General features: G+C 55.8%; 1 protein-coding gene across 1 annotated transcript in view; it reads left to right on the top strand.

The window, feature by feature from the left end:
- SLIT1 (slit guidance ligand 1) overlaps positions 1 to 13,916 on the top strand; it is a 65,478-nt gene continuing 51,562 nt past the window's right edge. The window contains exons 1-4 of the mRNA XM_068139540.1: positions 1 to 346; positions 12,254 to 12,325; positions 12,634 to 12,705; positions 13,348 to 13,419. Of these exons, the coding sequence (XP_067995641.1) occupies positions 138 to 346; positions 12,254 to 12,325; positions 12,634 to 12,705; positions 13,348 to 13,419 (425 nt within the window). The 5' untranslated portion in view covers positions 1 to 137. The remainder of the gene's footprint in view (positions 347 to 12,253; positions 12,326 to 12,633; positions 12,706 to 13,347; positions 13,420 to 13,916) is intronic.

The raw sequence follows: 13,916 nt of genomic DNA, 5'->3' as shown, positions 1-13,916 counted from the left end.
CGGGCGGGTAGGTGGGTGCGCGCCGACGGGGCTACCGCCCCGGAGCCTGAGCCGTGCTGAGCCGCGTCGAGAGCAGCCCAGCTCCGTTCCCCGGTGATGCGCAGTGGCCCCGCCGCCTAACCCCGCTGCCCGCTTCCATGGCGGCCCCAACTCCCGGGAGGGGTGCGGCGGCGGGGGTCCCGGCGGGGCTGCGGGCCGCTGCCTGGCTGCTGGCGTGCGCCGCGCTGTGCCGGAGCCGCGCCGCCGCCTGCCCGCCGCTCTGCGCCTGCACCGGCACCACGGTGGACTGCCACGGCACGGCCCTCCGCGCCGTGCCCAAGAGCATCCCCCGCGGCACCGAGCGCCTGTGAGTACCGGTGGGCTTTGTCCGGCCCGGCGCGGCGGGGGGAGCGGCTGCGGCGGGAGTGTGCGGGAGCCCGGCGGGGTGCTGGGGCGAATGCCCCTTCTGGGGGGGCTAGGCGGTCAAAAGTGCGGGCCAGGACCAGCGGAACTGTGAGTGCAAGGTCCTAGCACGGGGGCTACGCCAGGAGCGTGTATGGGAGCCCGTCCGGTGACGCGTGTGCAAGAGCCTGCCCGGGGTGTGCGTGAGCGATAGCCTGGCTGAGGGGGTGTGCAAACGCTTATCCGAGGAGGGTGCGGATGTCTGTTATGGGATGCTTGTGCAAATGTTTCGGGTTGGGGGTAGGGAGCGGGCTGTGCCCGTGTGCCAGAGCCTGGTGGGGTGGGCGCATCCTTCTCTGCAGCGGGTTTGGGTAAAAGTGCTGTCCAGGGATGAGTGTGCAAGAGCCTGTTGCGTGGGTATATGGGATTATACCCTCCATCGCAGGGTGCAGTAGCCCGTTGATGTGGGGAGCAATGGGTGTGCAACCCTTCATCTGTGGAAGGGGTGTGGAAGGGGTCCAGCACGTGCAGAAGCCTGCGTGTGACAGTGTGTGTGCAAACAGGCAGAGCAGGACTGGGATCAGAGGTGTGCCTGAGGAGGCAGGTTGTTCCTGCTGGACATCTGCACTGAGGTGACCTGGAACAGGCTGTACGCGTGGAGCTGGGTTCCCCATGGAACCCACAGGTAGATGTGTGGCTTCCCCTGCTGTAGCTTGTTATGGGGTACTCACACAGCCGGAGAGGTTGGCTGAAGGTCCCTGCCACCACAAGCCCCTACCCGTGCTGGATAGCCCTTTGTACCCGGGAATCCGTCCTGGCAGATCTTCACATGGTGCCAGGATCAGGTTCCGTTTCCCCACACTCCCCTTGGGGCCCGCCCGACTTGCCCAGCCCTGCCGGTCCCCTCTGTCGGCCCCTCACCGCTAGTGAAAGCCTCAGCCGCATCCTCGGGGGTGCAGGGGCTGTCTCTAGGTCTCTTTCTCTCACAGCCATAGTCCAGACGGCAGTGGGGGTCTTGCGGTTCGTGCTGACCTCCTCTGAGTGGAGTGTCCCTCTGCCACTGCACCCAGCTAGGCAGGTCTCCCTCCTAGGGAGTCGTGTGGCTGCAGCAGGTCCCTGCTCGGGGAGAGGAACATGAGCTGAATGTGTCCAACCCGCTGCTGACTGCAGGTTCCCGGTTTGCAGGTGACCCCAGGGCAAGCAGGAGAGAAAGACTGTCCCCAGCCTCTCACCTCCGCTCAGGCTGCCTCGTCCCATAGGCTATGGTGACACAATAGCCCCTCCCCAGCCAAGGTGCCCCAACATCCCCGTTGCTGTGCCAGGAAGCACTGGGCTACCATCTGCTCGGGCAGCAGAGCCGCAGGACGTGGCCCGGGACAGCCACATGCGCACACGCCACGGGGCTGCTCCTGTCCCTGCCTGCGGTTACTGGTGTGTGTATGTGCCCTTTGCCTGCGTCTGGGGAGAGACCCCGCAGGCAGCGACTGCAGGCAGCCTGGCAGCTGCCGGGGCTGCACCCAGCATGTAGTGCTGGGAGCATTGCGGGACGCCGCTTGAGTGGAGTTTTCTCTTCTGCCATACTAATGGTTATTACCCAGCACAGCAACCAGGCTGCTGTGAGCTGCAGTCCTACAGTGCTGGTCTGTGAGCTCTGAGACAGGATCTCCCTTTCCTCCAAACCCATGGCAGGGGGGAGGTTTGCATACAGCCTGCACCAGCCCTTTCTGCCCCTTGGGGAGCTCAGTAGGTTCTGCAGCATCTGCTCTCCACGCACGCAGGCACAGGGTGCTGGGGGTGCATGGGCAGTGAGCTCCTGCCTGCCAGGCAGGTGCCCAGCACAGCTCAGACAAGATGATGCTGGAACAGGCAGATGGAGGGTGTGCTAGGATGGATGCCTCGCTCTTGGCCCACAAGGTATCTCACCTCCTCCAGTGTGGGTCCTGCTTGCTGCCTCTTGTTCTGCCTCCACTGACCCGGCGCTCCATGCTCATGGCTGCTTGGCAACGTTGGGTTTTCTGTACGCTCCCGCAGCTGCCAATGCCGAATCTGCTGGCTGGGCTGAGCTAGACATGCTGCTCTCTCGTGGGTGTTGTCTGCTGGATAACTGCTTCCTGCTGTGTTGCACACCCTTGCAGGTGCTTGAGGGTGTCTGTGTAGTGCAGGTCTGTCTCCGAGTAGTGAATTCCTACTGTAACAGTTTGTAAGCAAGTTTGAGTTCCCTGTAGAGAGGCTGCAACCTCTCAGTCTCCAACTCCTCACTACTTGATGAGGCAGGGTCAGCTAGCAACCACGGGGGAGTCTGTAGCAGAGGCTGTGCTTGGGACTTGCTGTCTCCAGGGGACAGCTTTCCTTGGGAAGCCAGTAACCTCTTACTGGTGCCCTCCGTTATGTGCCTCTTTTCCCAAGCCCCAGGATGCACAGTGTGAGTGATGTAGACCTTGCCATGCATCCCACAGTGCTGGTGAGCAGTGGTGTCCCTCATGTTGCCTGCCTGTTGAATGCCCACAGCTTTGTTGGGCAGATAGTGTGGTGTTTGGAGGCTCTAGGCTTTTGGCTGAGTCTCATGGTGGTATGGGTTGAATCCCTGGACAGGGCAGCACTGCTGCTGCAGATGTGCATGCCAGCACTGCCAGAGTCTTCCGGGGGACTTAGACAGCAGTGTCCTGTGGTGAGGTCTGAACTCCATCACTTTTGACATACACCCTTTTCCTGTGAAGAAGAGGGAATTATTTGCCTTGCAGAGTCACTGCAACTTTGGACAGTCATGAAATGGGGAGATACTGTCTTACCTTCTGCCTGAAGGTTTCCCCTGTGATGTCTCCCTGGTGCTGTGCTGTTGATGTAGAGTCAGGGCTAGAGACCTGTCTAGAACGGAGCATGGTTGGTGGCTGTATGGAGAGACACAGGACCCCTCTTTCCTTGCAGCAGGACACAGCACATCCAACATAAATGCCAAGTGGTGCCTGCACCCAATGCCTCTGCCTGCATCAGGCTCTGAGCAGAGAGGCTTGAGCTGCAGCAAGATGGGAAGCAGCAAAATTTCTGGGTGCTTTGCACAGCTGCCTGTGCTCCCGCTATGCCTCTGGCAAGCATGATGGAGCTGGTCCTGGAGACACTGTAAGCAGGATGGGGCAATTATCCTCCAGCGCTAGAGTGTTATCTGCTCTTGGGAATCCCTCAGGTCTCAGCTGCCAGAGGAGAGCTGTGGGAGAAGGGCATAATTCCCTTCCCTGTTCACTTAGTTTTCTTTCTTTCTTTCTGTGAAAGCATCTTTGAAGAGGAGACTGCCCTCCTGGGGAGCTGGGTTGCTCTCCCTATGCCAGCAGGATAGGTGCAAATTTGCCACTGTCAAATGGCTGGTTCCAGACCAGCTCTTTCCTTGTGTGGGAGGTATTGAGCCTATTATCACTGCACTCACTCCTGCTTTTGAAGTTTTCAGCTGAGAATTGCCCTAACTCCCCATTCAGCCCACCAGAGAGGAGGCTGTTAACTGTGCAGTGCCCCTCTCCGCTCACATGGGGGGCAGCAGAGCTGGGTTTGGTGGTCCCCATCATTGCATCCTCCTTGCCTCTCTCTTCTCCCTCTCAGCATCTCTGACCTGAGCATTGCATGGAGCTCCTGTTTGCCTTGTTTCTCCTGCTGAAATGGGCCTCATCCAGCTCACAGCCAGCTCTGCCACCTCCCCCATTTGCATTGTTGAAGGGAAGGGGTGCTGATCTCCAGCCTTTGGGTACAGGAGCACGATTCCAGGGCAGGTGCACCTGATGAATGCTTGTGCTTTGCCAAACTGTCCCATGCTGAAATTGCAGCAGTGAGATCTTGTTCAGATCATATTGTTTCCTTCATGCACCCATGCCTGGAGAAGAGAAGGCTCCAAGGAGACCTTATTATGGCCTTCCAGTATCTTAAGGGGGCCTACAAGAAAGCTGGGGAGGGACTTTTTAGGGTGTCAGGTAGTGACAGGACTGGGGGGAATGGAGGAAAACTAGAAATGGGTAGATTAAGGTTGGATGTTAGGAAGAAATTCTTCCCCATGAGGGTGGTGAGACACTGGAACAGGTTGCCCAGGGAGGTGGTAGCAGCCAGGCTGGATGTGGCTCTGAGCAACTTGATCTAGCGTGAGGTGTCCCTGCCCATGGCAGGGGGAGTTGGAACTAGATGATCCTTGAGGTCCCTTCCAACCCTAACAATTCTGATTCTATGTCTCACTCCAGCCAGTTCAGCAAAATTTCTCTCAGCAGTAAGGCTGGTGTGTCACAGCTGTACTCATGCACTTGACACTGGTTGTTGGCCTGTGTCTCCTTGGGAGGCTTTGGGGAACATTAATACTTAGGAAGGGCCTGGAGGGGGTCAACCTCCCTGTTTCATGGTGTCTCTGGGCAAGTTTTTGGTGTAGCAGCTAAGCAGGCTTGTCAGGGGCAGGATGCAGGACTGACATCCAGCCAGGGCAGTGCTCACCTAGCCTGGCTGCCCTTGGCTCTCTGGAGAGCCAGTGTTGGGCACTGGGAGGATGCAGGCTGGCTGGGAAAGGCAGCCTGCTCAGCCTACTACGGTGGCTTCCTTGGGAGCCTTCCCGGACAGAGGAAATTTGCAATTCTATTCCAATTTCTCCCTTCAGCTACGTCCAAGGCAGATGCTGTCTATATATCACCATGGTAACGCTGCCTTCTTGCTCTCCATGGAATTGCATGCTGGAAAAATATTAGTTTAAAAAACTATGTCGTGTTTGTATTGACTGAAGCCGAGGCTGATAGCGGAGGATCTATTGTCCCCTGGTTGGGAAAAGTCACCAGTAACAGGCAATAAAGGCAGGTAGATTGGCCTCTGGTGACCACTTCTCACCCCACACAGCAATTGCTTCCCTATAAACCCTTCCCTAGCTCTGTTTTATTGCATCCTTTAAAATAGATATTTTTGCCTTAAATGTGCTGCCAGTTTGCTTCTCGAGGGTGATACATTGTGCTGCTGGCAATTCCTGGCTGCTGAGGTGAGAGCAAGAAAGGGGAATTGTTCCTGGCTTTAATTGTGGGTCTCTCACCTGCACCTTCAAAGCCCCTTGCTGTTGCTGCTGCTCTCCCCAGAGCCTGCATCTGTGGGGTGCAGAGTAACACCCTGGGTACACGCACCCGCAGAAACCGTCTAACTGACTTGTTACAGGAGGTGCATTTGCTTTGAATTTCATGCTCCTCGGCTTCCATTGTTTCTCACCAAACCTCCGGCCAGCAGAGGAGTGAGGCAGCTATGAAATGCAAACAATGCTCAAGAGACCACCACGAGGGAAGGAGCAGGGCATGCAGCCCAGGGCAAAAGAGGTGGGGAAGGCAGGGAAAGGGTGTCCTCTCTGGGGAAAAGTGTGTGAGCCTGTGACCCCACACTGAGAGGGGCTTCTTCCATCCTTGCTTTGCTTTGCCCTCCTGGGAGCTGGCCTGGGCAGGTGGGGCAAGCAGTAGAGCAGGATGTTCTTGCGTGCATGTACAGGAGGGCAAGGTGGGCAACCAAGGAGCCTGTCTTTGTCTCATATTCAAGTCCTTCATGGGCTCTATCTGCTCCAGAGGTCCTTATTGCCACAGATGCATCCTCTTTATTGATACTGAAATAACCTTTCATAAAACCTGAAAAAGGGAAGGGGACATTTCTGGGTATGTTTTCCTGAAAGGCAATAAAAGGCACTTGTGCAGTAGCAAATGGCCCCCTCCCAGGGGATGTCAGACCCAGATCACGCTCCCCAGCAGGCTTCCAGCGCAAGTAGCTCCAAGGCCAGCTCTGACACCTGTCCCCTGTCCCCACTCGAGGGATGGTTACAATGGCAGAGTGGCAAGCAGAGGTTGTCTTGCTTTGTGATGCCAGGCTGCAGTTGGCAATGTGGGCAGTGGGAAGGGATAGCCATTAGAGTCATGGTGCTGCTGGAAGCAGAAAGGCTGTGAGGTGGGTGCCGGGAACCTCTCCATGGTGCTGGTGCAGGGTTGGTCCCAGGCTGTCACCTTCAGGACGGTCTCAGGTCTCCCTGCCACATACGGGCTCTGAAGCTGTGCTGAGTATCTGCGTTCCTGGCATGCATTTTGGATGCACTTGCTGCTCAAAATAGCAGAGGCAAGTGTCCTGTGGGGGAGAAAGGCTGCTAGGAGGAGGAAGATCAGAAAAAAGGAAGATTAATTTTTCAAGTGATGCAGCTGAGGAGCAGCCCTGGGCACCAAGAGTGGGAGAGATGCAAGCTACTGGCCCTGCATATTTCTCAGTAGGAGGAAGCCTCAGCTCCAAAATGGGATATTCCAAGAGACCCATCTGGTTTGGAGTTGAGTAGGCATCTGAAACAAAGCAATTTGGGTGAGCTTGTCCTCCCATCCCTGCTGTGAGCTGATTCATGAGGGATGAACAAAGGGTGTTTGCTGAGGAAGATGCGGGGTGGATTGGACCTCGATCTGCAGAGTGGCAGGATGAAGCCTGAGGGCTCCACTGCCTCCACTGCCCTGGGAAGCAGAGGATCCACAGGGGCAGTTATACCCCATGCCAGGCTACTCAGCCCAAAAAGCCAAGTTGTGAGGTTATGAGGGAAAACTGTTCTCTTGGCTGAGCTTCAGTTTCCCCATTTGTGAAGCAGAAACAACCTGCTGCCTTTTCTCTTTCAAACCGGGGTTGTGGGAGGTTATTTATTTTCAACCTGAAGGTGACACACCACGATGCTGTGCGAGTGTAAAGCATTCTCTGACTGTGAGCAGCTAATGGCTGTGGCATGAAAACCCCAGAGAGAAGTTAAGAAGAGCAGAAAGCCTTCCAGATCCTCACCTACTTGCACGATCGATGCTGTTTGTAACACGTAAAAATTTATTGTGATGCTAACCTGCTTTAGTACCTCGTAAAAGCTTGCAAAGCCTCTTGTGCTCTGTGCTGGGGGCCGACGCTGTGTGTGGGGCTGGGTTCCCCTTTGGCTAAGGGTAGTAGTTATTGTGAGATGAGCCCAAAGAGCACCTAGCTGCTCTTGGAGCTATGTCCTCTTTGAGCACATCGCCCGGCAGGCATCTGGTAAGTGGGGTGCTGGCGAGGTGTTTGAGGTGTATGGCACTCTTAAAGGAACTTTGATGAACTCTATGGGCACCCTTGCTCTCTCTTCAGGGATTCTGGTCAGGGCAGGGTAACTGTTGTAGCTCTGTCAGATGAGGGTGTGGGTGCCCAGTCCCCACTCCAGGAGCAGCGAGCAGCAGCACCATGTACCCATCTTGCTCCTTGGAGGGGATGGGGTTAGTACCCAACCATGGCTCCATGGGCTGCAGGGAGCTGGTGGATGTGAGCATCCCTTCATGCTGGCACTGGAGTGGACTAGTCCCCTGAAGAATGAAAAGGGCTCTGCCCTGTCTTTTGCTTGGGCAGCTCAGCAAGCTTGTGCTGAGACTTGATTACATTCAAGCAGCCGGGTGAAATCTTGAGAAGACTTAAAAAATGCAATAAAAGTGTAGGATGAAAGGTTGCAGCTGCTCTGCCCCCCAGTGCTGAGCACAGAGGTCAGTCAGGGGTCTGAGCCTCATCCATGTTTCCATTAGCAGTCTGTGTGGTGGGACACAAGCTGCTTGTGACATCTGCAGATGTCACCAGGCTGGGAGAGATGCAAGCAGGCTGGAGGACGGGCTGAGATTTCCAAGTGGGCTTGGTGAACAGGAGTGTGCTGACAAAAAGGATGCTGTTGCCTGGGGACTTAAGGAAGATGTTTGTCGAGAGTGGATCACCAATAGAGAGCGTGAACTAAGCAGTCCTATCTCTGCAAGGCAGAGAGGCCCCCAGGGAGGGTTGTGACCCTGGTGCTGGGGGCTAGCTGAGTGGAACAGGATTGTGAGAGGAGAACAGGACTGTGAGCAAGGGAGCAGCCTGGGCGTAGTGAAGGGGTTCAGGTCAGAGTTTTGGGAACGGTCCTTGAGAACAGTGACATGCTGGAATAGGGCATGGGGGAGTGTCAATCCCTGTCCCTGAAGGAACCGTGCCAGGATTGATGGAGGGCTGCAAAGATACTGCTGTGAGGTGTATGACCTTGCAGCCTTCATTTCTCAGCTTCCCTGGTTATTATCTGGCACTGCTGGCTCCAGCTGTGGTCAGGGCTCTGGGATGAGGACTTTGGAGCTGCTAGGAGGGAAGCTCTGCCCCTGGGGGCCAGTGCTCTGAGCCAAGGGCAGAAATGGCAGAGTGCTGGTGACCATGGAGGAAGGGACACATCAGAGGAACGATACAACTACTGGCCTTGCTGGGCTCCAGCAGCCCTCAGAGTGGGGACCACTGGAGCATGGCTGGCTGCAGGTGTTGCTGGCATGAACCTCTTCTCTGGAAATCCCTTCAGTCAGTGCCCAGGTGCTGTGGGTGCCCACCCTGTGCTGGCACCGACAGGCCAGAGTGTGTTTCTCTGCTTGTAGGTGCAAATACAGGATTTTGTCCTGCAGAGTCCCCCTCTGCTGCCCTAGGAGTGGGAGGCCAGGGAGCACAGCACCAGGATTTATGCCTGGCTGTGAGCTGGGCTGAGCACAAGGACAGGAACCATGCGTGTGCCCAACAGCTGAGGCTTTGCAGCAGAGCACAGAGAGTGGGGTTGTGCTGTCTGCTCCTCCCTGCTCCTGGTAAATCAGTGCCCAGGGAAATACCACTCACGTTGGCTGTATTTAATAAATTACCTCTCAGCATTTGCACTCTGTGAGGCTGTTTCTGAGTTAGTGTAGCTCCAAACCCTGAAAGGGAAAAGACGCATCAGACCCCCTGGGAATGGAGTGAGCTATCCAAAGCTAGAAACCAAATATAAACCCAGACTATGCAAATCCAGTCTAACGAAGCCTGCTGCAGCACAGACATCCCATCTGGGAGTGGGATGATCCACAAGCAACGTAGCAAAGGGACTGCTTGTTTTAATGACTTTGTTCTTCCCAGGGAGAAATGGGAGGGGGTGTTCTGAAACTTCAAGGTTGCAAATGAAAATTCGCTGCCTCTCCAGTGGCAGTGTGAGGTTTGGGATGCTGGGGGAAGGAGAGGGCAGCCTGGATTTCTGGGATTAAACCCTGTGGAACGATGGGGAAAGAGCGTACCCTGCATCTCTGTTTTCACATCACAGTCCAAAAATGCAACCATTCTGCCAGGCAACTCCCCAGGCACACCAGTCCTTATGGAAGCTCTGCTGTGTGGGGCAGGGCAGGGTGTTTTGCTTCACTAGGAAAGGGCATGGAGGCAGCGGGTGAGCAGCTGAGCAGCGGGGATCTGGCTTTCTGGGCACAGCAGGCTGTAATTTATCTCCATGAGGAACTGAAGGGGATTTAGAAGGGGAAAAATGGCTTGAAGTTAAATAGCAGTATTGCCTCGGCATCCTTACAAATAAGCTTTACCTGCTGTTCTTTCCCATCTTGGTTGCAAAAGCCATCATTTACCAGAACAAAGGCAAGGGGGTGTGGGGTGTGCTGAAAGGAGTTGTCAGGGTCAGTCTCCGAGAGAGCAGGGCTGTGAAGGGCCCCTGGGATACTGTGGTGCTGGAGGATAGCTACCAGCTCCAGTGCTGGAGCACCCCAAAGACGCAGGGAGCAGAGGCTGGGATGGGCTGCACGGCTGCCCACCAAGGTGGTCTGTCTTTGGGCACTGCCCCAGGGCAGCACATCCTGTATGTGCCTGCCTCTTTTTGCTGAAGTATTTGGGTTCAGGCTGCTCTGTCCCAGAAGGTTCCTGGGGGAGAGAACTAGCCATGCTCAGTGGAGGGACTGGCCGTGCTCAGTCCATGGCTCTTTGGTGTTTCTCCATGTCTATGATGCCCTGCCTTTGCTCTGCCTCTGGCTAAGGCTCTGGGGTGCTGGTGTGCTGAGGACCTCAGAGGTGTCCAAACCCAGCTTGTCTTTCAGATTGAGCTCTTCTGAAATCGAACCTCTCTGCTCTGTTTGTCTGCAGTACCAGATTTCCTAACTTCCACTCAGACATTGCACCTAGAGTAACGGTTTAAAAGAAAGCAACATGGAAGTCCTGCAGGGGACCTTCCCTCACCAAGAGTTTGAGCAGTCACTATTACCTCCAGTTTGGCCTCCAGCATGGTTCTGGGGAGCATCCAGACCATCTGCTTTGGCAGGGACCCTTTAGAACATTTGGAGAAAACCACCCTTGAAGCCAGAATTTCTCTCTGCCCTTAGCTGACCTCAGGGCTGTGGTCCATCGGGAGGTGGACACACATCTGCACATACCGAGCCACCCCTCCTGCAGTGACAGATGTCCTTAAAACGCGTGACTCGCCCCAGTGCCTCGAGCCTGAGGCTTACGGGCTGGATGTGGGGTTTGCAGCCCAGGAGAAAGGCAGGACTGAGCCCCACGGGGTGCAATCTTGCGAGTTGGAGCCTCATCCCCAGGAGCCAGGTGTGCAGGCTGTGGCTACATGGGGAGCTGGGTGAGCCGAGGGGTGGCAGAGCCCAAGTGTGGGTTTCAGTTTAATCGCTGGGGCTGGGGAACCTCTATTCATTCCCCACTTGCATTCATCTGTGTCCTAGTAACAGTGCTTTCCCCACCTCCTTCCCAGCACAGGCACACACGGCTGGATAATGGCAGGAGCCCGACAATCTCGGGCGCTGAATAGCGGTGTAATTAGGAGCCTATAATGGCGAGCTGGAACTCATTAGCCATTATCAGCCGTTTCAGCAGGACAATGGCACACCCCGGGGTGTGTGGCTGTGCTGGCTGGACTCGATGGCCGTACATGCTGCTCGGTGCCTCCGAGGCCAGCCCAGCGCTGACCTTGGCCTCTTGCACGGCTGCAGAGCCCGGTGGAGGGAGGCTTAGTCGCTCAACGGGAATGATGGAGTTTGTATTCGGCCCCTCCTGTGGCAGGGGCCATTCCTGCGCCCCAGTCTCCCTGGCAGCCCTGCATGCTGGGGTCCTGCCCAGGCACAGCAACCTGCCCCGGAGCAGCGCCCTCCTGTCTCGCTCATGCCGTGGCTCCAGAAGCTTTTGAGCCAGGGAGGCTCAAGGGCCTCTTCCCAAGAGCCAGGGAGGTGTCGCCGGCAGGCTGGGACTACAGCCGTTGCAATGTGTGGGTCCAGCAGTCACGCACACCTTGCCCTGGTACTGAGCAGAAGTGTGGGCAGGACAGCAGCCGTGGGCTGGGTGTAGGCACCCCATAGGCTGCCCTGTCCTCGTAATTCCACCGGCAGGACGAGCAAGCCGGGACACTATTTTCCTTCTGGTTGGAATACTTGCTCCTGTGTGCACCCAGGGCTTTTGTTGTGAGAGTGATGTCAGGAGAAGCAGCTTGGCCTTTGCAAGTGTCTCTTGGAAGGTGAAATATTAAGTGTACCTTATTCTCCAGGCCTAATGTGTCACATGGCTGTGAAGTGAGCCACTTGTGATGCACCAGCTGCACCAGCCTGCAGCTGGGTGTTTGGAGGAATCTTGCTTTTTGAAGGGAAGAGTTGTTTGTTTTCTTACTACCCCTGCCTGCTAAGCCTGTCTGTGTGTTTGGGATGACCTTACCAGGTGTTTGCTGCATTTTCAGAGCAGGGTGATGTGCACCCAGGCAGGTGGATGCTGGTGTTGCTGCTTATTCCATTGCTGAGGGCTTTGGGGCTCCTGTCCCAAGTCGAGCATCCAGTGTGGAGACCGAGAGATGGGGCAGGCAGGCAGCCCCTGCCTCTTGCTGCTTTATGGTCAGAAAGATGTCAGCTTACTCACTCCTGGCCAGCCAGACTAGTGTGTGCCCAGTGCTGCTGGCCATTGAGGATGAGAGTCCTCTTTGGAGCTTTCCGATTCTTGGCACACAAATGCAGCAACTACCTCTGTCCTTTGAGCCCTGTCTGCCCTATCTGAGGAGTTACTGAGGAACACAAGTGCCAGGCCACTCTCTGAGTGCTTCCTTGCTGATCTCTGCCTCTTCTCTCTGCAGGGAGCTCAATGGCAACAACATCACACGGATCAACAAGAATGACTTCACTGGGCTGAAGCAGCTCCGTGTCCTGTGAGTTCCCAGCCAGGGGCTGGCTGCCCTGACCTTGGCAGGCACTGTGCTCAGCTTATGGCCCCTTGTGGGGCTGGTAGAGATAAGCCCTTTGCTAGGCATGTGCCAGTGGGGGTGGAGAGCATCTGTGTTGAGCTGAGCATGGTGGGCTTTCAGCCATGAGGGACTGGGGAGAAAGAGGCCAGACTGTGTTGAGGGGATGTTAGGGATGAGGTGGCCCTGGATCCAGAGTATGACTGGGGATACTGTCAGTGAGACAAGGGCGCTGGGGACCACCTTTCCAGAAAGCTGACCCCTTCTGTCTACAGGCAGCTGATGGAGAACCAGATCAGCACAGTGGAGCGTGGGGCATTCGATGACATGAAGGAGCTGGAACGGCTGTAAGTGCCTGGGAACTGAGGTGGGTTGGTGAGGGGCTGTCAGGCTCCATCGCAGAGAGCATCCTCTTCTTTTTGCTTTAAACCATAATGCATCAGTGCTGTTTGGCTTCAAACAGCTTCTCTGCTGCATGGCAGCAGTCATTTACAGCGTGGGGTGCAACCCTCTTTCTGCAAATCTTAAAGTCCTTTCCGACGCTTTTGAGGTGAGGGGTAGGTTAAATACAAAGCACTCTCTCAGCTATCAGCTGTGTCCTGTATGTTAATGAGGGAGCTGTAAGTTCCAGTCCAGTACTCAGTAAAACAGCTCAGCAGTTTAAAAATCCTGAGTTGCTGGAGCAAATGTGAGGAGCTGAGCGAGCAGCAGGTTAACAGTGCAGTTAAGCAGCAATCAGCAGTTAACAGCCTGGAGTCCTGTCTGTGTGTAATTACAATATTGTGAGTAAGTCTATTAATGCCCCGTTGGTTGCCCCCAGCCAGGACTGCTGTGAGCAGGACAGGGGTGTTCTTGCTGGGTGGGATGCTCTGCTCCTAATGGTCCCTCTGAGTCAAAGTGCCCAAGCTGTGCCTGGAGCTGCTGTCTGGGTTGCAGGTGGAGTGTTTGTTTTGCCCTCAACACCCTGACCCTTTCCTCCTTCCTTGCAGACGTCTGAACCGCAACCAGCTGCACACCCTGCCCGAGCTCCTCTTCCAGAACAACCAGGCACTGTCACGGCTGTAAGTACTCTCTGTGCCAGTGAGGCTCCCTGCCCAGCTTCTCAGGCTGCTCAGGGCTGCCATGGGGTTTGGAGGGGCACTGATGTCCCAAGAAGGTTCTGCTTCTGGGGGTTTGTGCTAATGGTTACTGGTACACCGTGTTGCTCAGCGACCTGGGCACACAGCATGATGGGGAATCAGCTTTGTCTTGCAGAAGATGTGAGGCCAGTGCTGTTAAAGACTGGGTCGAACATCCTTATAGTGCATGGGGATGTGGAAGGAGGTACTGGCAGTTTGGGCTGGTGGTGGCATTGCCAGGCTGAGCTGTGCCTCCACAGTGGCAGCAGCAGAGGCGCTGCAAGCACCACAGCCTCATCTCTGGGTGCAGATCACAGGCTCTGGAGTGGGGTGCCCTTACACCACCTTGTCTGGAAGGGAGGCTGAAAGAGAATGTCCTCAAGGGTATTGCATCCTGCCCAGGGACCTCTGCAGAGCACAGAACCTCGTGGCCCTTCTCG

Source organism: Melanerpes formicivorus, unplaced genomic scaffold (genome assembly GCF_026170545.1).
Source record: "Melanerpes formicivorus ecotype bairdi unplaced genomic scaffold, bMelFor1.0.p_v2 SCAF_6, whole genome shotgun sequence".
NCBI classification, from domain to species: Eukaryota; Metazoa; Chordata; class Aves; order Piciformes; family Picidae; genus Melanerpes; species Melanerpes formicivorus.
This window is presented reverse-complemented; position numbering and strand designations above follow the sequence as displayed.